This window comes from Eulemur rufifrons, chromosome 26 (genome assembly GCF_041146395.1).
Source record: "Eulemur rufifrons isolate Redbay chromosome 26, OSU_ERuf_1, whole genome shotgun sequence".
NCBI classification, from domain to species: Eukaryota; Metazoa; Chordata; class Mammalia; order Primates; family Lemuridae; genus Eulemur; species Eulemur rufifrons.
In genome coordinates, this window is record NC_091008.1 from 4,634,580 (window position 1) to 4,662,279 (window position 27,700).

Consider the following 27,700-nt stretch of genomic DNA (forward strand, 5'->3'; position numbering starts at 1 on the left):
TAAGAGGTAAAGTTTAGCCTGGTGACAGGAGAGTCACTCAACTACTCTTATCTAATAGGCATTTCAGAATTACAGTACGCTTTCATCGTCATTATTATCTTTTATAATAATCTTAATAAGTGAGCATTGCCTCATTGGAAATTCAGATGATAGCTTCCTATTTCTTAGGTTCCTTCATGGAAAGTAGTGAGATGGAATTGAATTCCTGCTGGAACTACTTTCTGGATCCTATTTCTACATGCTACCTCTATTATTCAGGACTCACTGTTTCCAATGGCCACTAGAGTTTTTAATATTTTGCTATGACATAATACAGTAGTTGCCGTATTATACAAGACAGTTGCCTGGAAGTTCTAACTTGGCATGATCATCAGCTCTGGAGGATCAAGATGAGCATAGTGGGAGCAGTTTTCTCAAGCAAAACAGAAGCTGGAAATTAGTTTCCAATGCAGAACTCACTGCTAGTTTGCTTTCAGATGAGAGATTTGTCTAAGTAGGATCACCGATAAGTTTTTTGCCAAATTCTTAATCAGGGGTGGTGGCAAGCTTTCATTGATTCGAAGGAGATAAGAAACTGTCAGCTTCATGAAAGTAAAGGACGGATTTTAATTCTTTGATTGAGTAGAATGTGCAGTCTTTAGTTCTAGCTCTGAAATTGATTCTTCCTGATCATTTTATTAAACCGTATCTACTAGAACGAAGGAACAATGCTCTTGCCCCTACGATGCAATGCTTTAGCGTTATGTGACAAGACAGTTCAGGACACTGAACCCCAAACGTCGCCTTTCTGAAACGATGTCACGATTCGCCTGGCAGTTTGCTGTCCTTTTCTCAGCACAGGAGCATATTCATTGGTAAAGATGATCCGCGCGATGGCGCTTGCGAAGAGCTGTGGGTTTTCACACACTCTTGCAGCTGCAGATGTGGGCTGTGGGGACTCGGCCAGCGTGTGTCGCATGAGAGATCTAGAATCCAACTTTTGCCACCTCTGCCCTCTGGAATACAACTTATGCATATCATGTTCTCTGCGGACGTATCTTTTTTATTCTGCCCTCCCCCTCCCTCCGCACCACCCCCAGCTCAAAGACTTGCGTTGCCCTCTGTGACTCCAGCCAGCAACTCTGCAGCTATTTTTCTAGGGGCACTAGCAGTCACCCCCCCCATAGACACACGTACCCCCAAGGGACATGATCATATACACATGATTCAGTCTAGTCTTCCTTACTTAAAAAGAAGAAAATGAAGCCATACATTTCCGTACTGTAATTATTCATAGTGACAATCTATTGGCCACATGCCTCTCAGCTTACTGCCATCTTGAGGTGGAGACATGACCCGGACTCTGCCGCATGGTGTTCAGAGACACCGTCACACAATCTGAAGGTCACCTGCCCCTCCCAGCGCCTTCCGCCAGACCCCGCCCAGAGCACCTGTCTACCAGATTCCTCCCAGCCTCGCTGGCTTCCTCCACCGCTCGTCGCCTCTCACCTTCATCCATCTGTCAAAAGCCTTCAGGTGCACCTCCGAGCCTTCCTGTCCACAGAGCATTTTCTCATGTTAGTATCCCCTTCGTTAGAATTTTTATAAAACACTGTTATCTGCAACACATACATCTGCCGCTGACGCTACCTAGATAACCATGTATTATGTAAATTTTTTGTCTTTCCAACTAGCTTAGCTGGGATGGAATTTACTCTATAAGGGACTCTTTTTTCATTGAATGGTGTCCTAACCACACTGCAAAATAATGTGATGAAAGTCCATTGGTGCATTAAATTTTGAATGGGTGGATGAATGTCAACGTTCTTCATCAGCTCCTGAAAGGCAGTATCTAAGGAAACAAAGGGAATGAATTGATGTCCTACCAATTTAAGTATTCAAGAAATGGCAGATTTTAGATGTGAGGTTTGTTTTGTTGGTATTTTGTTGTTGTTGTTGTTGTTGGTTTTTTGTTACATTTTGGGAGTATTTTCTCCCCAAAGATTCTATTTCTAGTTGTAATAAGAGAACAGAATTCATCAAGGTTTTTTTTCTAAAAGATACAAAGTGGAAAAAGATATGTTAGCAGATAAATTAATATACAAATGACTTTTTGTTCCAGATCTTTTTCTAAGAGTATACTTTCCTGGAAAGGTATATATAGAGCCATGTGATTGAATTCGTTGTACTAAATGTAATTCTACTTTGATTATGGCCTACTTCAAGGATAGAAAAACTAAAAATGGATAAGGAGAACTTGTGATCTCTAAATTAGCATCTGAGAGGGATACAAAAAGAGAAAAAGGTGTTTGCAACTAAAAGAAGCTAAGAAATCACACATTATTTAGTGTTCTGGGTCAAACAAAACAGATAACGTCCTTGTGGTCTTCTCTTGCGATTATAAAGCCACTTTTCATTTATATTAATTATGGACATATTTTCATTATTATTCTTTGTTAGAATTTCTGGGCATATAGTTAATTTCCAGATATAGTTTACTTATATATAAAATCTACTGAAAATTACTCATTATTTTTAATATTTAAAAGCAAATGCTTGTATGAAGTCTTGGGGAGGGCCGGGCGCAGTGGCTCAGGCCTGTCATCCTAGCACTCTGGGAGGCCGAGGCGGGTCGATCACTTGAGCTCAGGAGTTTGAGACCAGCCTGAGCAAGAGTGAGACCCCCGTCTCTACTAAAAATAGAAAAAAATTAGCTGGGCAGCTAAAAATAAAAACAAAAAAATTAGCCGGGCATGGTGGCACATGCCTGTAGTCCCAGCTACTCGGGAGGCTGAGGCAGGAGGATCGCTTGAGCCCAGGAGTTGGAGGTTGCTGTGAGCTGGGCTGACACCACAGCACTCTAGCCTGGGTGACAGAGTGAGACTCTGTCCCCCCCCCAAAAAAATCTTGGGGAATCATCAAGAATGTGACAGAATCCCGCCCCAGCTCAAACGCCAAGAGCACAACCTCAGTATCCTTCTCAAGAAGATCCTTCTTTATATTCTTACCCAATTTTAACCACCACAGACGTACATTGAATGTCACACTGGCAAAAAGTGACATGTTAATTTCCTTTAGTCTCTGGGTCCCCACCTTGTTTGTGCCCTTAAAATCACTTTTAGAACCATGAATTGTTTCCTGAGTTGAATAACAAGCAAGTGAACTAGAGGAGAAATCTGAAAAGAGGGGTGGCCTCGCCAGGTGACATTCTGTCTCAGCTTCAGACCCTTTGTCCTAGAATGTTGACAACTTCCTATGCACCAGGAAGATGGGTATCAGCCAAAGCAGGAGGGGCTTCCAGGGCCCGTCTTCTTTTTTCCCCTGAAGCTTGATTTTCACTTTCATGGCTTCTTGCATCTGACACATGTACGGTAGTCACAAACAAGGTCATGTAGACACAGCAGGAAAGAGTTCAGGCCGCCTTCCCGAGGTGTTCACCAGCAATTATCCCGTGTCGAAATACCACCCACGTAAAAGTTTCCTCATTAGCAAACAAACTTGTCCCTTGAAGGAGTGCAGAGATCTTGATGTCTGTGTGAAGGAGGCTCAAGCTGAGTACTGGTTTCAGTGAAATCCCACAAGCTAAGACAAATGCATTTGAATGTATATACACTGTTTTAAAAGTGGTAATGGGTAGAACAGTAAGTACAAATCATAAGCAAGGACTCGCTCAGCTACTCTAAGAACAGAAAAAGCATTTTGGAGGAATGTTTTGCAACGAGGTGGTATGAGAGAGAAATCCAGATCTCTAAGGATAGCGGATAAAGCCACTGTTCATTTTTATGAATTACGAACTAATTTCCATTATTTACCTTGATGACAGAAATGGAAGGGGAAAAAAGGATAAATACAATCATGACAAACTCAAAGCACTTCGTATCTCATTTGGCTTGTCTTTATTTGGTAGATCAACTAGCACTCATAACTCCAGAATCGCATCCTAAAAGGTACTTATTAAGTACCTGTAATTAAGGGTTGTGCTATGTAATGGACATTTAGAATTTATTAAACAAGAAGAGTCCGTGCCATCTCGAAATTATCAATTATCTGATGATAAAACAGGGTAGTGTTAGCATTATACCCAGCTGTGGAGGCCTGGCACAGTATGAAGTATTACTGGGTTACCATCGACCCATCAGGGAAATAATCTATCCACATTAAATACTAAGTGGGCAAGTGGCAAGTCATTATTCATCTTGACTATAATTGAACATTTACCAGAGATGGCAGGAAGGAAAGGCAATTTTAATTCACTTAGGTTGCCCAATGCATCAAAGAAAATCTTATCTTCTAAACAAAATGGAAAAAGAACAATACATTGAACCATACATGATACATTTTAATTACTCAATTGAAGAGGTGCGCGTTCATGCTTCCTTAGCAACTCTCTCTTATAGAAGACACCTAAGTTTAATTCTAAACTAACCAAAGCGTTAGTTGAATTTCACCACAGTGGAAGATTTATATGGTATAACAACGAGCAACTTATTTTTAGAATAACATTTAAACAAATACCAATTCCCATTGTTAACCGCCTCTGACCTAGATACAACCTATACAATTAACTTCTGTTTACCTGCTTGCTTGGTGGCGGCCATGACAATTAGGGTAGTCGTGACCAACACACAACATGCAGGTATGTCATTCAGAGTCACCAGTGTCATCCAACTCCCTCTCCTCTCTTCTATAGAATGACGAAATTGAGTTCCACCTTTGAGGTTCCTTGCAATTACCAAATTCTGTGCCTTCATACTGATCCACTTGGTTGCCTTGGCTACTACATTGACGGCTTGTAAAGAGAGCTTTACAAATACACAGGGAAGATTCTTATTCTATTCTTGGTTCTTAAGGCACATGACTCTGCTCTTAATGGCTGGAACGATAGACTTGTATGAAGGCATTTATTTGACTTGGTTGGTTCACAATTAATTGCAAGCAATAAAGTTAATCCAATCGTCACCAAAATCTGAATTATATTGATGAAGAGAAATAAGGATAAGTAATGATAAGGAAGCATTTTCAGTGGTTTATTATAGTTAATTTGTGTTCTCAAGGAGGCAAAGAGGGTTTGTTTGGATGAAAGCGTTCCAGGTCCCGGAAATAGGACAGTTGGAACATGAAAGTGGAGAGATTGTTCATTTCTTCACTTTTAAACACATTACACAATGATCATGTATAATATGAGGGCTTAAAGATTTCTTTTTCTTTTCTTTCTTTTCTTTTTTTTTTTTTTAAGACAGGGTCTTGCTCTGTCTCTCTGGCTAGAGTGCCGTGGTGTCAGCCTCTCTCACAGCAACCTCAAACTCCTGGGCTCAAGCGATCCTCCTGCCTCAGCCTCCCGAGTAGCTGAGACTATAGGCATGCGCCACCGTGCCCGGCTAATTTTTTCTATATATATTTTTAGTTGGCCAGATTATTTCTTTCTATTTTTAGTAGCGACGGGGTCTCACTCTTGCTCAGGCTGGCCTCGAATTCCTGACCTCGAGCAATCCACCCGCCTCGGCATTCCCAGAATGCTAGGATTACAGGCGTGAGCCACCGCACCCGGCCTGATTCTTAAGTAATTTAATTCCATGCCCTTGCAAAATTCAGAGGAGAAATAAAGTGATATGAATAAATAAATATATATATCCAAAGTGCTTTCTTTCTGAATGTTCAATAGTTAGAGTTTCCATAAAGTTGTTTCACTTTTCCACTTCTCTTTGAAGTATAGAAATACTTTGTCCTTCTGAAGGAAGAAAATATAATTATTTTGAATCTTTTATTCTGGAGTTATTATTAATGTATTTATCACTGGGAAAGTACAACTTCCTTTCAATGTTCACTATTTGTTCACTGTTAACGTTTGGTGAAGATGTGTAGTTATTTTCCCCCATCAGGAAATTTGACAGGACGAGATCATATTCATTCAACAAATATTTATTAAGCACCTACTGTGCGCCAGATGTTGGGTGTCCAAGAGAGGAGTTTGCAAACCTCAGTGGAAGTGATCTATTCAATATTTATTTATAGGTTGATTTCTGGAATTATTGCTCGATTTGGTGGTATTCTCCAAGTAGATCACTTGCATTCATTTAAGCAAGAATGTTGCTTGTGTACATAAAATAAGATCCCTTATGAGCCAGCAATACATGTTCAGCAGTTGGGGGAAAGACATGAAGCAGTTTTCAAATAGTACTCTTTAGGTTAACACATTCTGCTTTTGGTATTACGTCTGTAACTTATTTTCAACCTTTCCCTATTGATCTATGAGTGGCTAATACTCATTTTAAGAGAAACATTGCTTTCTCACGAAGTATGCTCAAATGTTTAAATTATTTACAAGGCCTCTATTGCTGTCTGTTGAATCATAGTTCTCTAGAAGCTTGCTGATTTTTTTTTTTAAGGGGGAGATGTGCATTATTAGTTTACTTCTATTTAATTTTTCTTTTTTTTTTTGAGACACAGTCTCACTTTGTTGCCTGGGCTAGAGTGAGTGCCATGGCATCAGCCTAGCTCACAGCAATCTCCAACTCCTGGGCTCAGGCGATCCTCCTGCCTCAGCCTCCCGAGTAGCTGGGACTACAGGCATGCGCCACCATGCCCGGCTAATTTTTTCTATGTATATTTTTAGTTAGCCAGATAATTTCTTTCTATCTATTTTTAGTAGAGATGGGGTCTTGTTCTTGCTCAGACTGGTCTCAAACTCCTGACCTCGAGCGATCCTCCTGTCTCGGCCTCCCAGAGTGCTAGGATTACAGGCATGAGCCACCACGCCCGGCCTCTATTTAATATTAATACTTGCTAAACTAGCAGACTTTTAGGGACCTGGAGGTTCTACTTTATAGATAATGTACTTTACATTGCTTGTATATTTCCGACGAATAAAGTTTCAACAAACTTGAAAGACTACAATTAATTCTCCCAGTGAAAAGATTACTTTTTCACCTCAATGCTATGTTGTTGAAGTTTTTAGTCCTAGAGCTCTAAAATAAAATATTTCTACCCTGACATGATCCTTAATATGTTGGTTAAACTCCAGCTGAGCTGGCTTTGTCAAGGGAAGTTTCAACACAGCACCATGTTGCCAAGCGGACCACCTTCTGTCTTCAGGGAAAGGGCGCACGTTCCCAAGAAAAAAATGTTTTCAGTGCTAGCAAAGAGGCAAACCAGTGCAAAAGTTGACGTTTCTCAGTGCATCAGAATAAATTGCTCACAATTTTTTATTTCACACAATTTTGTTTGTTTGTTTGCTTATAGGAAAAAATCTTTCCTGTTTTCTGCTCTGTATGCTGCCTTTATATTTGGTGGTCGACACTTAATGAACAAACGGGCAAAGTTTGAACTGAGGAAGCCATTAGTGCTCTGGTCTCTGACACTTGCGGTCTTCAGGTAGGTTTTGTTTTGTCATCTTCCTCGTCACCTGCATCCATTTCACCAGACTTGCAGAAAGAAAACGATACTTGAACGTTTCATTTTCTAGCTGGTAATTTTGGATTATTGACTCTACTGAAGACGTAAAAGGAAGCCATGTTCAGAGAGAAAACCTTCACTGCGACCATCTTGGAGATGATTCTAGAACAGAGAATGTTTTTGCTTTGGCAGCCCCAGAAGTACACTCCACTCCCTTGAAACGGGCATGTGTTGATGTAGCCAGTTGTTCCTTTGCATACGGGCTGTCGGGACAAAGCCAGGTCTCCCCCATGGCATCTGTCAGCCAGCATGCAGACAGATTCCTCCAGAAGCTTCAAGGAGCATTTCCAGTCTTTTGTCGTTTGGTGATCTAGGCAATCACAGGACTAATTAGCACGCAGCTGGTGTTCAGGCAAGTGCCAGAATTTACCTAGAGCTCTAATGATGGCACTGTGATGTTCGTATTTTGCCTGCCAACCGGCAAGCCTATCAAGTAGGCGTTGGAGGGTAGGAGAAGCAGATGTAGGTACACCAGGAAACACAAAGCTATTTTTATCTTTATGAATGATTATTCATTTGCATTTTTCACATTATATGTGAACTGTTCTACCTCTCAGCTGAAACGGAGGGTTTCAGTTAACCAACGTCTTCTGCAAGCCCACAAATATGCAATGGAAAATTCCAGAAATGATCAATTTCTAAGTTGTAAATTGCAAGCCGTTCTGAGTAGCCTGATGAAATCTCTTGCTCCGTCCTACTGGGGACGTGAATCACACCTTTGTTCAGTAGATCCATGTGGGTTAGTTGGGTAATAGCCGACTCAGTTACCATATCAACTGTCTCTATATCGCCATGCTTGTGATCCGGTAACCTATATTTTACTTAACAATGTCCCCAAAGTGCAAATGTAGTGATGCCGGCAATTTGGATATGCCCAAGAGAGGCTACACAGGGAAAAGGTGAAAGTTCTTAACATCATAAGGAAAGAAAAAAATATATCATATGCTGAGGTCGTTAAGATCTATGGTGAGAATGTTTCTTCTATCTGTGAAATTGTAAAGAAGAAAAAAAAATTTATGCTAGTTTTGCTGTCGCACCTCAAACTGCAGAAGTTACAGCCACAGTGCGGAATAAGTGCTTAGTTAAGATGGAAAAGACACTCAATTTGTGGGTGGAAGCCACGAACAGAAATGGGTTTCAGTTGGGGACAGTCAGGTTTGGTACTGGCTTCAGCTTCAGGCATCTCCTGGGGTCTTGGAGCATATCCGCCTTAGATAAGGGGGCTGCCTGAGTAATTCCTCATGTTTTCACTCTGGCCCCTATATCCAGCTCTTTGGTAGAATTGGTGTGCATTCTTATTTTGAATCCCATAGAATGCACAAGCTACAACACCCCAATGAGTGGTTTGTGCTTGGCTTTGTTGAAATCAAGACTCCGCACACACCTCCACCAACATCTTTGAGTGGGAATGACTGAAGGGCCTGGAAGTTTCCAAACTGAGAGTCAAGGTCACTTTTGATCTAAAAAGGTAGATGTGGTTTAAGTTACTGTACGAACAAGGTAAGGTCCAGTCTGTCTACTGTGACATTGATGAGAGGTACACACTAAGAAACTCATTCAAGTATTTTTGCAGAATTAGGACAGGCGTCAGAGATGGCTGGGCTTGGATTCCTTCTGGATTTTGTATCCTGTATTGGCTTGAGTCCAAAAGTGAGAGTAATTACCTGTAAAAGCTGCCAAGTTTTCCGGCTATTTGGATGACTCTGGTCTTGTAGTAGGGAAAAAACATGAGTCAAGGTGCAAGAATAGTAACTTTTTTTTTTTTTTTTTTTTTTGAGACAGAGTATTGCTCTGTTGCCCGGGCTAAAGTGCCGTGGCATCAGCCTAGCTCACAGCAACCTCCAACTCCTGGGCTCAAGCGATCCTCCTGCCTCAGCCTCCCGAGTAGCTGGGACTACAGGCATGCGCCACCATGCCCGGCTAATTTTTTCTATATATTTTTTTAGTTGGCCAGATAATTTCTTTCTATTTTTAGCAGAGATGGGGTCTTGCTCTTGGCTCGAGGCTGGTCTCGAACTCCTGAGCTCAAATGATCCTCCCGCCTCGGCCTCCCAAGTGCTAGGATTACAGGTGTGAGTCACCTCGCCCGGCTGTAACTGATTTTTACGAAAATTATTTCTAAAGGAGTAATTTCCTTGGAAGTGATGTGTTTGCTTTGACTAATAGAATGCAAAGTAGAAAAGCATCTGATCAAAACCGGTCTGATAAAACTAAGAGAAAATAAATGAAAGGGGAAACCCAGACGCGTCCACTCCTAGAGTGCCACAATAGTGCAGAGTTGAGGGTTTCCATCGGGCTTCCTTGTGACTTGTAGCGAATTCATCAAAGCCTTTGGGTCCGGGTATATGTGCGTGTGAGACAGACAGGAAGAGGCTCTCAATATTGAATGGGATATTTTTATTGTTCTAAAAACTCTATCTCCCCAAAATTTGTAAAAAGTACCCTGATTTAGAATAAACAGCCTCCCTCTGTTGAGAAAAGAGAAACAGTTTTAGAGGTTTTCCTCTAAATCCCCAAACCTCATAACCAATTGAGGTGGTTTGTGCCACGTGCTTAATCTCTGCTACTTACCCAGCCTCACAACAGATCTGCAAAGAATGGCTGGGCGCGGTGGCTCACGCCTGTCATCCCAGCACTCTGGGAGGCCGAGGAGGGAGGATTGTTTGAGCTCAGGAGTTTGAGACCAGCCTGAGCAAGAGCGAGACTCTGTCTCTACTAAAAAATTAGAAAGAAATTATATGGACAACTAAAAATATATATAGAAAAAATTAGCCGGGCATGGTGGCGCATGCCTGTAGTCCCAGCTACTCGGGAGGCTGAGGCAGGAGGATCGCTTGAGCCCAGGAGTTTGAGGTTGCTGTGAGCTAGGCTGATGCCACGGCACTCTAGCCTGGGCAACGAGCGAGACTCTGTCTCCAAAAAAAAAAAAAAAATACTATACATTTAAAATGCAGTATAACAACTACTTACATAGCATTTACATTGTATTATATCATAAGTAATCCAGAGATGATGTAAAGTATGTGAGATGTGCATAGGTTATGTGCGAACCCTGCCGTATTTCAAACTGATCAGAACAGATATTACACTTGATCTTAGCCAAAGGGCCGAGAGGTGATACCACATTACTTTATATCAGGGACTTGAGCATTCCCGGATTGGGGTATTCTCGGGGGTCCTGGAAATGCTCCTTCAAAGATACCAAGGAATGACTGAATTTAGAATCTGAAGTTTCTGCCTGCAATTCTACTGGCTAAAAATTTACCCAATACCCCAGGGAGAATAAGGGAGCTTCAGCCATTCCCTCCGGCAGTGACATTTGTCTTCTGACATGTAATTGAGAGATTATGGGGATTTTCTGCGGGGGATGGAGGAGGAGGAGAATCGATACTGTGTAACCAAAAATGTAGAAGAGCCGTGGATTATGGGGGAAGGACACAGCAAGAATAAAGGAGAAGGCTAGAAAGTGAGGTAGACACAAAGCCTAGTGGTGGTCTACGCTGTATCTATCTTTCTTTCTTTCTTTTTTTTTTTTTTTGACAGAGTCTCGCTCTGTTGCCCAGGCTAGAGTGCCGTGGCGTCAGCCTAGCTCACAGCAACCTCAGACTCCTGGGCTCCAGCGATCCTCCTGCCTCAGCCTCCCGAGTAGCTGGGACTACAGGCATGCGCCACCATGCCCGGCTAATTTTTTCTATATATAGTTTTAGTTGGCCAGATCATTTCTTTCTATATTTTTAGTAGAGACAGGGTCTCGAACTCCTGAGCTCAAACGATCCACCCGCCTCGGCCTCCCAGAGTGCTAGGATGACAGGCGTGAGCCACCGCGCCCGGCCTAGGCTGTATCATTTTATTTTCCCTCTCAAACTTCAGTTGCAGACTAGCTTCGCCTGCAACAGAGAGGGAAGTCCTCAAGTGACAAGGGCTCATCCTCTCTGCCAGCCTGGCTGTGGAGCCAGAAGTGGAGGTGGAAGGAATGTCCCTTGGTCCTCAATGTTCACACCTAATAATGACATGAGAAAAAGACGTTCTCTCCTAAGGAACTTCACAGAAGCCTGGAGAGTTCCACTATGCATGATGAGGCCTTGGAGAATTCAGTAGCTTGGGGGGTCTGTGACAAAGAAACAGCAAGGTCCCAGACTTTTGGAAATCTTTGTTTTCATTTCCAAAGCCCACTCATAGTTACCACTGTGGAAACTCACAGATACCCAATGCGTTTCTATTAGCCACCAGAACCCAAAGGCCCGGGGTTATGTTCAGACTCTAACCCCCAAGACTCGTGAAAGCACACAAAGTGACATTTTAAGCTTTTTCTACCTTGAGGGTTAAGAAAAAACTGTCTCTGTGGGAAGGAAGGAGAACAGTCCCAAGACAGCACTGGTCGCCGGCCACCCCTGGCAGCTGTCTGGGGTGCAGACAGAAGGATGTGGTTTCTTACCGAGAGATAAAGGTACCACGGGCGTGTCTCATCTTGACAGTTACCAGAACTGTGTCATTACAGTCTAACAGGTTGACCTTAAAAACCGATTGCAAGGAAGAAAGAAAAGCACAGAAATGAGCAGAATAGGTCGGAGCGTTTAAGCGCGTCCCTAACTCTTGCAAATTCAGACCACAGAGGGAATATTTCTTCTCGAATTAAACCTAGCATCATTTTGTATGACACTAGGGCTTTTGAGTTCTTGTGGCCTCATTGTACAAGACTCTAGAAGGCTTTGATCAGGGCTGTGAAGTGCAGCAGAATGAAAAATTTCAGGCTACCTTCGAGCAAAAGGAAGTTCCTGAAATGGAGTTCAGAGGGACCCAGAGGAGGCCGTTTGGAGATTTTTAGATATCCAAGTAGCCAGGCCAGCATCTAGATTTTTTTTTTCCCCCCTAAGAGATGCTTCTAGATTTTACGATGGGAGTTTCTGAATCTGCCGCTAGCTTTTCTCCTGGGATTTCTCTGGGAGGAGCAGATGAGCTCAGCAACGTGGTGAGCCAGCTGCTGTCCGCGTGGCACATTTGAAGGGTGACCGGTGTGGGCACCACCCCTCAACGCTTGGTGACATTGCACATAAGATAAGGCGAAGGTTTGCAGAGAAAAAGGGGTAGAGGAAGAATCGATCGTGGAGTCTCTTGGTAGGTGGAGGAATGATTTGATCTTCTTAGCTCACCTGGGAAGATAAACTTGTCATCAGAAAGTATCCATGTGGTACAGAACAGACTTTTGTTTGGGGACCGAGACAGCCTGCAGGCCTAAAGTTACGCTATGCATGTTGTTGTTTATGGGAGGTCTTTTACCTTCCCCGGTTCCCTGGGGATCCGGCTGATGGAAGTGTTAGTCACAGCTGTTCATTTGGAAGGGGGTGTTTGTTGCATGACTCAGCCTGCAGGCTTGGCCTTCCCTTTTGCATGAGGAGTTAGGGAATCCCGAGATTTTTTTGTTTTATTTTCCTTTGCAGTTGTTTCCTTCCTTTCCTTGTAGTCACAACAGGAATTCACAGAAGTTTCCAGCTGGCATTGTAAAGGGCATTTTACGAATGTGGAAAACTGAGGGTCAGAATGAGTTTTTTCTCCTTCTGTTCTGCCTCCTTTTCTTTCCACCCTTCCTGGGTAGAAGGAAGACACGGTACACATAACGTTATCTATCATGATGCAATTTTCATTCATCATCCTTCAGGGAAAAGAAGTGTGGTTTTCCCCACGAGGCTACGAAACCTAGTTAAGACTATGAGACTATGGAGCAATGCTATTAATCTTGGCACTGAAATCATCACTGTCCTAGTAATCTGATAATATTACAAAAGAGAGACTCTTTCCAAAAGAGATTAGCGATTTTCTCAAAGGAACACGATTTTCTGTAGAAAGATGACTCACCACTTCGGTGAGGCAAGTGAATTTTCGTCATTAACGTTAATCTTGACGGTGTCCACATTTATTTCAGGTTCTTTTTAGCTCATAGAACTCTGATTTTAATTTTTTTGGCATACTTAATTGGCGTCACTAATGGCAGTCCTTTATCTCTTTGTTTCCATTAGAAAAGTCTAGAAACCAGCACAGTATTCTTTCCATATTGAGTTGAAAGTCAATATTCTTGGGCTTGGGCAAGCCGCCAGAGGAACGCACTGGATGGCGTCTCATTAGTAGTTGAGTGACAAGGACAAGGCGATGGGAGAAAGCACACCCGCCAGAAGACAATAATTTTGTAAAATGCAACAGAACTCTTGGGCTTCAAGTTCAGGGAGAAGGGTCCTCATCTGGGACAGCAGTAATGCATAGATAGGCAACTCCATCAGTCATCTGGGCAGCTTCATTGCCAAGTTCATGGCCGGGGGTGGAAGGGGGAGGACAGGCAGGAAAGCACCTTGCAGAATGAAGTCTCCAGGGCGTCCATAACCCAGAGCTGGGACCTGCAGGGTGTCCCGGGTCCAAGATTCTGAGCCAATTGTTACAAGATGGGTCCTAGAGACTGGAATTGTTTTAGTGCCTTTAGGTGATTGTTAATTCCAGCGAGGCTGAGAACCTCCATCCTAAAGGAAAGCCTGGTGAGGAGTTCTCAGGTGAAGGGCAAAGCACTGAGGCACAGACAGAAGAGTCTGCTACCTAGTGACGGTGAGACCTTGGACGTGTCCCCTGCCCTCTCTGTGCCTGGATAAAACAGGAATAATGGTGCCCCATGAAGTTGGGCTGAGAATCAAGTTTCATAATCTAGCAGGTCAACGAACTCCTTTAAACGGGAAAGACGATGCCAGAACCGAAGCTTGCATCCTCCAGTCTGAGAGTCGGCGGGGGTGGGGTGGGAAGCAGGCAGGGACCTCTGGCCCTGATGGGGTGGAGGGGACCCGGGGTCTGAAGGAGATGAAAACCCCATATCTCAAAAGAAAACTTTTTTTTTTTTTTTTTTTTTTTTGAGACAGAGTCTCGCTCTATTGCCCAGGCTAGAGTGCCGTGGTGTCAGCCTAGCTCACAGCAACCTCAAACTCCTGGGCTCAAGCGATCCTCCTGCCTCAGCCTCCCTAGTAGCTGGGACTACAGGCATTCGCCACCATGCCCGGCTAATTTTTTCTATATAGATTTTTAGCTGTCCAAATCATTTCTTTCTATTTTTAGTAGAGATGGGGGTCTCGCTCTTGCTCAGGCTGGTCTTGAACTCCTGACCTTGAGCGATCCTCCCGCCTCGGCCTCCCAAAGTGCTAGGATTACAGGCGTGAGCCACCACGCCTGGCCTCAAAATAAAACTTAATAGTAGCTCAAGTAACATAAAATCCTGCTTGTTTTATGAAACAGCAGGCGATCTCAATCAGAATGTCAGACTAAAATGTTATAAATTCTATATAGCCAAGTGTTACTTTCTTTCGGAAAATGCTGAGATCCATTGTGGGTTGTAATCGCCCTCATTATTAATATTTCTCACTTCTCCATCTCTGCTCCTCCTCACTCCTCACTCTGCCAGGCTGGTTTTTATTAGGTTGGTTTTTGAAAACCTGGCCCCAGCATTTCTTGGCTTTGCCAGGTACCTGGAGCAAGTTTGTTGTTTCCAAGTTACGCACTCCTCGTGCCAGGACAGTAAGTACTGAGAAGTGTCTAACGTGTCCTATCTCTGAAAAGCGAAGGCGTTATTATCTAAGTAACATTCAGACCCTTAAAGCTTTTGTGTTCATTTTAAAAACTGCTTAGATTTGCAAGTTAAAGGAATGAGCTTGTTCAGGCTGTGTGGTGTCGATAGAGACATGATATTGACATGGAGGTGCCGTGATTCTATGTCTCAGACACCGTAATCGTTTCCCCAATTTAGAGGCATTACGGTGGATTTGAGGGGTCGTTAGTTTGTTTTAACCTGTTCTGGGATCATTGGATATTCTTCCTACTCTGGAAACTGTCAGCAGTTCAGGTTTTGTTATCAAGACAATCACTGATGTCCTCTGTATTTGCAAAGAGTTGCTACTGTTGGATCAGATGTTACCGTGTTTTGACAACTGACAATCTCACGCCTTTTTTTTTTTTCCTTCTTCGTTTTCCAATTGTAGGATAGACGTGTGATAAAACATGTTTATTGCCCAATTCTGGAAGTAATCGTACCTTTGGTTATTGACTTAACAGGGTAGAGCTTGGTGGTGGTTGGCACTTTAGAATAAAAAGTTCTTGAGAAACCACGTTTCTCAAATCTGGAATCTTGTGATTCCTAAATATCTTGCATTTAAGTTGGAGGCTATAACGGACAATGTAAAAGTGGTTATTATCAACTATTAATGGTCCTGTGGGAATAATTGGAAGTATTGATAATTTATACCCAAGACCCTTTCTTCCCAGGGCACAAGTCTGGAGTTGTTACTGAGATATTCCATTATGACTTCCAGATGGTGATAAAACAGGAAAACCGGAATACAATCCCAGTGCCACTTTGTCACCCAAGGGCTGATCAGGGACGAATGTTACATCTTAACTTCATATGAAAAATTTGCTAGTAAAGGTCGGGCGCAGCAGCTCACGCCTGTAATCCTAACACTCTGGGAGGCCAAGGTGGGAGGATCGCTCAGGTCAGAGGTCAGGAGTTCGAGACCAGCCTGAGCAAGAGCGAGACCCCCATCTCTACTAAAAATAGAAAGAAATTATCTGGACAGCTAAAAATATATATAGAAAAAATTAGCCAGGCATGGTGGCACATGCCTATAATCCCAGCTACTCGGGAGGCTGAGGCAGGAGGATCACTTGAGCCCAGGAGTTTGAGGTTGCTGTGAGCTAGGCTGACACCACGGCACTCACTCTAGCCTGGGCGACAGAGCAAGACTCTGTCTCAAAAAAAAAAAAAAAAAAAATATATATATATATATAATAAAAACTGTTTTATTGAGCACCTGTGTGTGTGTGTGTGTGTGTGTGTATTTATATACACACACACACATATATATATATATATCTCAGAGGCTTGGTGCTAACTAAATACCTTGCTTATATTGCTTTATTATAAAATTCATAGAACTAATTTGCATGTTAGATATCACTATCCTGATTTCAGAGGAAGAAGTGTCCAGGCCTGGCCAGGAGGAGTGTGGGGATTGATTAGGCATGTCTGCCGGGAGCTGGGCTCGCTGTGTCATGCTGTCTCTCTGGGTGATGTCACTTAGGGAGGAAAATATGCCTCTCCACGCTAAAGGATAGTTTGGAAAAGTGTCGCAGTGTGACGACACTGTTATAATAAAAGCCACCTGATGCCGAAGTGCTCTGTGGCTGAAATGTGCCTTGGGGCGGAGCTGGTGGCTTCCCACCAATGACAGTCACCCCACTGCCCGAGCAGCCCCCCAGCCACTGCTCCCCCCAGCAGCATCGTCACATCCCAACAATGTGCCTTTGCCCACAGACACATGGGCCCAATGGGTGGCACTGACGGTGTCCCTGAAAAGGGCCGCTGTCCTCTGTTCTGAGTCAGCCTTATTGTTCAGAGCTTAGGGAATGAGGCTCATGTCCAGATACGGGACAATAATACGTGCTGTGCACTTGTCGTCAGCAATATTGGAGGTCGTCATGATACCATAAACCTCCAGTGCTCTAATACGACCTCCCCACACCCTAACCCTCGAATTCGTGAATACCTGTTTGCTCCTAATTCTAATGCCCCTTCCTCTGAAGCCCTCCAGGTCCCCCACCACTCGCCAGAATTAGCTTACTGACTTTTTTCACCCCAGAATCTAAAACCAGGTAAATTTTTACCACTTGAAATAATAGAATTAAGTTATGTGAGTACCATAGAAACTGGGAATGAACTACAATGATTTTTTTTTTCTTGATTTATAGTTTTTTTTGTTTTTTTTTTTTTTAAACCTAATTTTTTTTTTATTTCAGCTCATTATGGGGGTACAAAAGTTCAGGTTATATATATTGCCCATGCCCCTCCCCCATCCCCCCCCCCCCCCCCCCCGAGTCTGAGCTTTAAGCGTGAGACCCAGGAGGATGAAAAGAAAGTGATTTCAAAAGGATTTTCTTTGGATCTACTCTGATCACGTTTGGGGAACACAGTCTGGCAGCAAATGTAGTAAAGGAAGGTTCTAGGCTGCGTGATTTCTGGCTGTGGTGGGCTGGAGCCAGCAGGGAAGGGGATGCTTTATAAAATACGCCCAGTTGTTCAGCAGAATCGTGGATCTGGGGCTAATGAGCAGAGACTGATCAATTTTGAGAGTAGATTCCTTATATCTACAGAGGGCGCTTCTGAACCAAATGTTAACGAGTGTTTAAAAGTCTACTGAAAATCAGATCTTGTGTGTTGTGTCTTGCGGAATGCTTTGGGCAGCAAGTCATAGAAAGCAAAACTCCAAACGGCTTATGCCATAAGGAATATTTTTTAACCTCCAGAACAAGAAGTCCTGAGATAGGGTCACTGAAAGATTAGTTCATTCAGCAGCTCAGTCACATTGTGAGGAACTACTTTGCCATCCTCTGAGTTGGCCTTGTCCCCAAGGAGGCCTGGGCTGATAAGGCCAGTCCAGAGATAAAGGAAGAGTTAGGGTAAAGAGCTAAATGGATTTTTCAAGGAATAGAGCCAGGGGGACTTGGAGACTAATTAGACACAGACCAGGACTGAGATAGTTCCAAGAGTGCAGCCACACCCACCTCCCCCCAAGGAATAGTTGCTTCAAGCTGAAACACAAAAGACTGCAGCCTAGCACTCTGGGAGGCCGAGGCGGGAGGATCGCTTGAGGTCAGGAGTTCGAGACCAGCCTGAGCAAGAGCGAGACCCTGTCTCTACTAAAAATAGAAAAATTAGCCGGGCATGGTAGCGCATGCCTGTAGTCCCAGCTACTCAGGAGAGGCTGAGACAGGAGGATCGCTTGAGCCCAGGAGTTTGAGGTTGCTGTGAGCTAGGCTGACGCCACGGCACTCTAGCCCGGGCAACAGAGTGAGACTGTGTTTCAAATGAAAAAAAAATAAAAAGAATAACTGTGGAAAAAAAAAAAAAAGACCACAGGTTCTTCACGAGGTTCTGCTGTGGATCTATTCCCGTCCTTGGGGACATTGGTGAAGAGTAAGTGGCGTCACGTCTGGGTTCAGGATCACGTGCTTGAGAAGTGTGATTAGCTCTTGTTTACAGAACATTTTAAGGTGACTTCAAGCTAAATGCAAATTCTTCTTCTTCCATACCCATTTCCTGCCAATGGCCAACCAGTCTTCTCAGTATGGTTAATGTCAAACATGAAATTATGTTCTCACACAGTGTCTCTTTTCTCTTTTTGTTATAAAGTATATTCGGTGCTGTTCGAACTGGTGCTTACATGGTGGACATATTGATGACCAAAGGCCTGAAGCAGTCAGTTTGTGACCAGGGTTTTTACATTGGACCGGTCAGCAAATTCTGGGCTTATGCATTTGTGCTAAGCAAGGCACCCGAACTAGGTGAGTGTCTTCTCTCCTTCCATTTCCTTCCCCTCTCTTTGCAGCGACATGTCCGCAATTTTTATTAAGCGTGAACAAAGAATCTGAAGGTCCTATTTTGTTTGTTGCAGGAAACTTAATAATGAATGAGTTTGAGTTATAAACTGACTTCCACTTTTTTTTTTTTTTTTTTAATTTCAGCTTATGATGGGGGTACCAAAGTTCAGGTTATATATATTGCCCATGGTCCCCCCATCCCCCCGAGTCTGAGCTTCAAGTGTGTCCATTCCCCAGACAGTGCACATCGCACTCATCGTGTAGGTGTGCACCCATCCCCTCCCCCACCGCCCACCTCTGTCCGATACCCAATTGGTGTTATTCCCAAATGTGCACTTAGGTTGATGATCAGGGAAACCAATTTGCGGTGAGTACATGGGGTGCTTATTTTTCCATTCTTGGGATACTTCACTTAATAGAATGGCTTCCAACTCTCTCCAGGAGAACCAAAGGGATTCTATATCACCGTTATTTCTTATAGCTGAGTAGTACTCCATGGTATACATATACCACATGTTACTAATCCATTCATGAATTGATGGGCACTTGGGTTGTTTCCACATCTTTGCAATTGTGAATTGTGCTGCTATAAACATGATTTCCTCTCTCTCCCTCCTTTTAAATAATTGTACATGTGAAGGGCAAAATGGTTCACACAGACAGCGGTCCCCAACCTTTTTGGTGCCAGGGACCAGTTCCCTGGGGCTCAGGCGGTGATGCAATTGATAGGAAGTGACTGTCTTCGCCCACTCGCCGCTGCTCACCTCCTGCTGTGCGACCCGGTTCCCAGCAGGCCACCGGTCCACCGCCTGGGGGTTGGGGACCAAAGATTAGAACATGCTAATCCATTCATGAATTAGCAAAATGTGGTATATGTATACCATGGACTATTACTCAGCTATTAGAAATAATGGCGATATGGCATCTCTTTGGTTCTCCTGGAGAGAGCTGGAACCCATTCTATTAAGTGAAGTATCCCAAGAATGGAAAAACAAGCACCACATGTACTCACCATCAAACTGTTATCCCTGAGTGCACATTTGGGACTAACACCAATTGGGTATCGGACAGAGGTGGGGGCCGGGAGGAAGGGATGGGTGTATACCTACTTGTTGAGTGCGATGCGCACTGCCTGGGGAATGGACACGCTTGAAGTTCTGACTGGGGGGGGATGGGGTGGGGGGAGGGGAGGGGTGCACACCTACATGATGAGTGCGATGTGCACTGTCTAGGGAATGGACACAATTGAAGCTCAGACTCGGGGGGATGGGGAGGCATGGGCAATGTATATAGCCTGATCTTTTGTACCCCCGTAATGAGCTGAAAAACAAACAAAAAATAAAAATAAAATAAAACAAAACAAAAAAATAAAATAAAACAAAACAAAACAAACATGCTGATTTTTAAGCACCCCTAAAAATACACTTCCAGGGGCTTAGGAAATACAGTTCCCTCTCTAAGGCTCATTAACAGCAGAGCTAATATTAAATTATGGGGGGGGGGAAGAGTGCCATAGCTATTTCCAAGTCCCTTCTGGAAGCATAAATCAGATTAGGAAATGAAGCTTTTCATTTGGGTATCGCCATGTCCTCATTAGCAAATGCTAAGGGCTGATCTCTGGTGTCGTTTGATTTTCCTCATCCCTGAGACTGGTTTTGGAAGGGGAAGGTATTCATAGTTCACCTTCTAGAAATTAATAGAAAATACCAGCTACATTTGTAGATTTCTATGCTTTTTCTTTCAACTCTTTAACGGTCTTGAATGTAAATGGTGGTGGAGGTTAGCAGAAACAGTGAAAAATTAACTGGCAAGAATTTGATGATAGGGGCACAATTCTCCAAGATAATGTCTTTATTGGCAAAGAAAGGTAGCTTCTAGGGACTCTAATCTCTGAGTACATCCATGAGTAGTAATGGTAGCTACCACCTCACAAACCGGTCTGTATTAGAGAAAACCTGACTACCCACCCACTGGGTTTCTTAATTTTTTTTTTTTTAACCTGTAATTAAGAATTGTATTAATATGTATTTAGTTCAAAAGATATATATTGTTTCTTCTGTGTCCCCTAAAAAGGAGGTTAGAGGCTGTAATTTCATTACAAGCCACCTACGATAGAAGCTATGAGCAGTCTTTGTAAGGTGTCCTTAGTTCATGTCCCGTGTCTAGGCATGTGGGACATGAGGTCTCTCGAAGTGTGGGCCAGCAACCTGCCACTTTCCACAGGATGCTAATAGTAGCTGGCAATGGGTTTGACCTATTGGTTTGACTATTGTCTTACCAGGTCAAAGACAAGGGAGAAAAGCAGCAGGAGAAAATTTTTCTTGAAAACTTTTCAGAAAGAGGGACAGAGGTACAAAGATAGGTCCTCTACATAGTTCAAAATAACTAGATAACTATTGCATGCTTGTGCACAAACACACACACACACACAGCCTACGAAAACAGTCTTAGAATGCAATGCATTAGTGTGGCTTCATTCAGTTATTTGTCCGATAAACTTATATTAAGCACCCACTATGGACCAGACATTTAATGGGAGTTGGAATAGAATGGCTACTTTTTCTTAAAAAAGTAAAATAAATAACAACAATAATAGTAATATACATTTTATGAACCAGGCCCGCAAAGCCTATTTTTATTAATACTCATATTGGGACCACTAGGTACAGACTCCTATAGGCTAGAGAAGTATTTTTCCCTCTTGGATCTACAGACAATGCCTGGAAATCTGAAGAGGTATTTTTTAGGAAATTTAAAATTGTATGAGACTATGTTGATGTGTCATTTATTTAGGGATAAACAAAAAAAAAAAATTGTCTCGTCAGATATATTTCCTGCGTAATGATTCCTTTTTGACTTAGAGTCATAGGGTTTCTTAATCAGAGCTCTTGCTCTCAAGATGGGGTTGGTTTAAGTATGTGAGCGTGTACTCTTCACTCTTGGAGCTTTGTGACCTTTATCTTTAAAATAAATCTATGCATTATTACAGTTTGAAAATAAGTTGAGAAATGTATCCCCCTGACGTCTTTGGTGTTGCATAACAAACGTCCTTATTAATCCCCCATCTTTTTTGACAAAGGCCTGGCTACAGATATAAAAACGCAGTCAATGCACGAGACATGTGATTTCCTTTAAATGCCACCCTGAACACCTTCACAATTACCTCTTACCACTTTCAAAAAAAATTTTTTTTTTTTTTAAATATCAGAAAGGGTGTCATACTTGTGGCCCTTAAGTCTCAGATTGCAAAGAAGCAACCTCAGTCTTTTCTTCGAGAAACGGCCTTTTCCTCCTGGAAGGACGACTTGCCCGTGTTGTGTTCTGAGCTCTCTCCAGTTGTTGGGGAAAAATACTCTCATCTTGACATAGTTCTTCAATGATGCCAATTAGTGACGCAAGTTCTCCATAGACTTTCAGATCCTGGATGGAGGTCATTTATGTTCTGAGTACCTTTTTAGTAAAAATTTTAAAATATGAAATATTATCCTTAACCTCTTCTGGAGCTCCTTGGACAATGGCCTTTCAGGGGTAAACTGCTGAGTCAGAACATCCAGAAGTCAGGACAAGTGTCCCTAAGACAGCCACTCCAGCCCCTGGTACCTATTTAGTGACCATGTTTGCTTGGATGCCTTTTTACCATGCATTTTGGAGATTTACATTCTTTTTTTGCAGTTAGCAAACCTTGTGGCAACCGTGCAATTAAGAAAGCTTTATCCATTTGGATTATTTAGAACTTTTCTTATTTTTAGGTCCCAAGTTCTGCCTCATGAGCATCAAAGGGAAAAGATCTCATGAGAAAAAAAGAACAGTTCTTCCACATTCGGTACGGAAAATGTATTTTCTCCCCAAAACCCACATGCCTGCAGTTTTCATTAAATTCTGTTTTTATTATTTTTAATATTTTTTTTGAGACAGAGTTTTGCTCTGTTGCCCGGGCTAGAGTGCCGTGGCGTCAGCCTAGCTCACAGCAACCTCCAACTCCTGGGCTCAAGCGATCCTCCTGCCTCAGCCTCCCGAGTAGCTGGGACTACAGGCATGTGCCACCATGCCCGGCTAAATTTTTCTATATATATTTTTAGCTGTCCAGATCATTTCTTTCTATTTTTAGTAGAGACAGGGGTCTCGCTCTTGCTCAGGCTGGTCTTGAACTCCTGAGCTCAAACGATCCTTCTACCTCGGCCTCCCAGAGTGCTAGGATTACAGGCGTGAGCCACCGCGCCCAGCCAAATTCTGTTTCTAAATTGTGGCAGAACATACGTAATAGTCACATTGTTGTGCAGTGATTGCATGATCGATTTCCAGAACTTTTGGATCTTCCCCAGTTGACACCCTGTCCCCGTTCAACACTAGCTCCTTCGCTAAACTCTTAATAGCAAGAAAAGCTTGCTGCTTCAGCAGAAAGCTATGAGCTCATTTCAGTGGATTACAGGGTTACAATTTATTAGAGCAACTGGAGAGGAAGAGAGCCACGGACCCGCTGCGTGTGCCAAATCTTTGAGCACCTTCTGTTTGCATTATATTCAAACCTGCTGAGATTTGGTTTTGTTAAAACTTGGAAACATCTGTTCTGAGCCCAGGTCCTTGCTCAGTTGAGCATGTCATTGTGTTCGAAACCCTGACTCAGCAGCACTCCAGCTAGCTCTGCGAAGAGGGACTCGGCCTTCTCTGACAAACCGCACACACACACACAGCAGGCTCTCCGTGCCTCTTGGTGGCCGAGAGTACCCTGGGGATTTGCAAATGCTGAGCAATTTCCCCATCGCCGGAAAGCAATCTGCGCTTTCCAGGTGCAGGGGAGGAAAGGCTAGCTCAGGAGGGGGACACTTAGGTACCAGCAACACCGTGCCCTGCCGCAAGCTGGCTCTTGACTGATAATAGCTGAACCAAAGTTTAGAGAGGTCAAGGTAAAGAGAACATGAACCAGACAGCAGCTAAAGTAGGTGACGTGATGGAAACATTCAAGAGGCCAAAGACCTATTGCTTATAATTTAGCAGATTCATTTCCATGATGCCAATTGGATGTTGACCAAGAAGGTTGGTTGCCCAACGTCAAATACACAGTCCCTGGGGTAGTGTACATTTCTAGATCACTGGGTTGCTTCTGGAAACCTTTAAGTACCATGACTTAGCATGACTTTTTTTTTTTTTTTTTTTTTTTGAGAAAGAGTCCCTCTGTTGCCCAGGCTAGAGTGCCGTGGCGTCAGCCTAGCTCACAGCAACCTCAGACTCCTGGGCTCAAGCGATCCTCCTGCCTCAGCCTCCCGCGTAGCTGGGACTACAGGCATGCGCCACCATGCCCGGCTAATTTTTTCTATATATATTTTTAGCTGTCCATATAATTTCTTTCTATTTTTAGTAGAGATGGGGTCTCGCTCTTGCTCAGGCTGGTCTCGAACTCCTGAGCTCAAACGATCCGCCCACCTCGGCCTCCCAGAGTGCTAGGATTACAGGCGTGAGCCACCACGCCCGGCCCTAACCATTCTTTAGACAATAAAATTTTAATATAAAAATGATGATGGAGTTAAATTAAATCTAGAGAATTGGAGAAGATGAAATGCTTACTACTTTATGGTAAGTCACACTTATGACATTGTGGTTGTATATGGCGTGGGATTTATATTTCAGTTAACGCCAAGAGACTCATGAAAAGCATCTTCTCCATTATGAACAACTAAATTTGCTTTTACCGTACAATTCTTGAGCATCTGCCTTATTGCCACTGTGAACAGACGCAGGCTGGGGTCACCGTGTCTGCATCACGGTCCGCAGACGGAAGGGGAGAGGCACAGCAATAGCAGGCCTGTGACAGGCACACAGAAATAGCCCTTTGACACTAAGAGTAGACCCCAGCTTTCCTGACGTCACTTTTGTCCCTTACAGTAGGCACATGAGATTTGCTATCCCCATCTGTCACCATCAGCCTATCTGACATTTACACACATCATAAACATCGGGCATCTCCCAAGAGAGAAGAGGACTTCAGTGAAAACCTGCTAATATAGTTCAGAAATATGGCAACTTTTCCTTTCCGGTTCTAAGCAAATACGAAGTAATAATGTTTAACAATTCAGAAGGGAAATAAAGTCATACCTGCTGATGAACGGAGCCAAGCATCACCCGTGTCATTCCAACCACAGCCGTCAAGACTTCAGCAGTTTCTCCACGGCCCAGCACTTTGGGACCTCGCCCGGTGCCGTGTGTTTTGGGCCATCCATGAAGTATGTGAGGGACAGGACAGAAATATGTCCTAGTTCACTTTGTGCTTCATTCAATTTCAGAGGAAGAAGGACCTTCTAGTTCTTGTTGTATCACCCTCATCAGCAGATGTGTACGGGCGATGGCTTTTGTTCCCCTTTCTTCTGTCTTCGCCTTTTTTGTTTCAATTTTACTTTTCTCACTGCCCTTGGGCAAGGTTTCATCATTTTAAGGGAGCTCGCAGAGAGATGTGTTCAAGGAGTGTGGTACCTTTCATCGTATGCCGAAGAAAAACCATGGTTTTACTATTCTGGAGACGCCAGAGAGCTCTCCACTGGGGACCTGAGTCCCAGTCTGTTTCTTCTGATCCCTAAATGATCTAAGACAAGTCACCTTGGGACTCATCCGCCCACCCCGTGGCATTTCCTAAAATGTACGGTTGAGTTGGGGATTGGGCAACCTCGTTGTTCATGTCCCTTCCAGATCAGTCATGAGTAGGATTTTGTGTATTGTAAACTACCCAAACATTTGTTGCTTGCCTACCACATGTGAAAAGGGCATGTTGATCATCCTGCTTAATCCTCAGATAATTCCAAGTCACTGTGTGATTCATTATCCCCATTGTATAGATGAGGAAACTGGAAAATACTGAGGATGAGTAACATGACCAAGGTCACAGAGCTCGTAAATGCCAGCGCCGGAGCCGGTCCGACCCTCCAGCGCTGGCTCAAGACGCCTGCCCTCCTGCAGAAGTCTACATTAGCATCATGTCGTGGTCCAGGGGCTCACGAATGTTCTTTCCCTTCTTTGTCTTTCAGGAGATACGATATTCATCGTTCTAAGGAAGCAGAAGCTCATCTTCCTGCACTGGTACCACCATATCACTGTGCTCCTGTACTCCTGGTACTCCTACAAGGACATGGTTGCCGGGGGAGGCTGGTTCATGACCATGAACTACGGCGTGCACTCCGTGATGTACTCGTACTACGCCTTACGGGCGGCGGGTTTCCGTGTCTCCCGGAAGTTCGCCATGTTCGTCACCTTGTCCCAGATCACTCAGATGCTGATGGGCTGTGTCATTAACTACCTGGTCTTCCACTGGATGCAGTATGACCAGTGTCACTCTCACTTTGAGAACATCTTCTGGTCCTCACTCATGTACCTCAGCTACCTTGTGCTCTTCTGCCATTTCTTCTTTGAGGCCTACATCGGCAAGATGAGGAAGACAGCGAAGGCTGAATAGTGTTGGAACTGAGGAGGAAGCCATAGCTCAGGGTCATCAAGAAAAAAAAATAATAGACAAAAGAAAATGGCACAAGGAATCACATATGGTGCAGCTAAAACAACACAAAACAAAAATCATAGGAGCAGACACAAACCCAAGGCAGCTTAGGGATAATTAGGTTGACTTAACCCAGTAAGTTTATGATCCTTTCCGGGTGAGGACTCGCTGAGTGCACCTCCGTCTCAAAGCACTGCTGGCTGGGAGGCCACATCCCCTCTTTACCTGTCCCCTCTAGGACAAAGGAGAACAAACGGGAGCCAGAGGCAGAGAGAGAGAGTACCGGAAGGCCAGTGAAGGCTGTTAACACGATAGCAAAAGATGTTTTTACTGAGTGTCCTATTTCTCTAAGGACGAAAGAATTTTATTTACAAATATGAGCGTGCACACACACACACACACACACACTCCTTTCTGATCTTTACCGACCCCAAACTACAGCCAACAGAAAAGATAGAAAGGAAAGAGATACAGGGGGTGTGTCTAGAACAATTAACGCTTTTGCAGAAATTAAGGCCTTTTTAAAGAAAGGTGAATGGTTGTAGCCCCATGAGAAAAAGATGTCTTAATCATCCCTTAGGAAAACAGATGTAAACAATTATAGTTCCACTAAAAAAAAAAAAAAAAAAAAAAATGCATATTCACTACATAGCTTCAGGCTAGTGAGTTTGCCAAAAGCAAACGAGGGCACAGGAGTCTCCCGAGGGTTTTCCTGGGAGGACAGACACAGTGCAGCCCGGGTCCCAGCGGGGACAGCTCCAACCCAGGGCGCTTCTGACAGCAGTACTGTGATTTCTAGTCTTAAAACGAGATAGGCAGAATGATCCTTTTGTTCAGTTGCCCGCAGGCTTTTGAACAGAAGAGGAAATACAGAATCAAAAAGATTTAAAAAAAAAAAAACAAAAATGCAACCAAACGATTTGCAAAATGGATTCTGTACTACCTGAAAAAGGCCCAGCCAGATACCACTGCTAAGCTGGGGACGAGGGGCGACAGGTGAGCTGGCCATCGCGTCCGTAGACGACACGGACACCCCTCCCTATGTGACTTCACATAGGCTCCTGACTTTCCAAATGAAGCCCTGTGGGACAGTCTATTTTCTATATTTTTGTGAATTTCAAAGAGAAATCTGCAGGACTCTTTGCTGACACTGGGCGAGCGCTGTGTTTCTGCACCGTCTGCATTGGCCGCCGAGCAGTGCAGGGGTGTCTACAGTGCCCCCTGCTGGCCGCGTGGTGGTACTTCAGCAAACACATGGCAAGTTTGGCTGAAGACAGTTGACAATTAAGGCCCCCATAGACTTACCCCACCCCACCCCCAATTTTTAAATGACATAAAATGCTTGTCATACTTCCTTTAGCCAAATCGGAAGATATCCATCCTGCTTCAAGTCAG

The 27,700-nt window shown here is 43.6% G+C and overlaps 1 protein-coding gene and 1 non-coding gene across 2 annotated transcripts in view; one reads left to right on the forward strand and one right to left on the reverse strand.

Moving 5' to 3' along the window:
- The window catches only part of ELOVL6 (ELOVL fatty acid elongase 6), a 92,004-nt gene extending 64,793 nt beyond the window's left edge, over nt 1-27,211 (forward strand). The window contains exons 2-4 of the mRNA XM_069459205.1: nt 7,219-7,350; nt 18,641-18,792; nt 25,842-27,211. Coding sequence (XP_069315306.1) covers nt 7,219-7,350; nt 18,641-18,792; nt 25,842-26,266 — 709 coding nt within the window. The 3' untranslated portion in view covers nt 26,267-27,211. The remainder of the gene's footprint in view (nt 1-7,218; nt 7,351-18,640; nt 18,793-25,841) is intronic.
- Nucleotides 10,359-10,550, reverse strand: LOC138375539 (U2 spliceosomal RNA). The gene has a single exon (XR_011231531.1). It is a non-coding gene; the product is annotated as a U2 spliceosomal RNA (small nuclear RNA).
- Nucleotides 27,212-27,700: the final 489 nt, after the last annotated feature.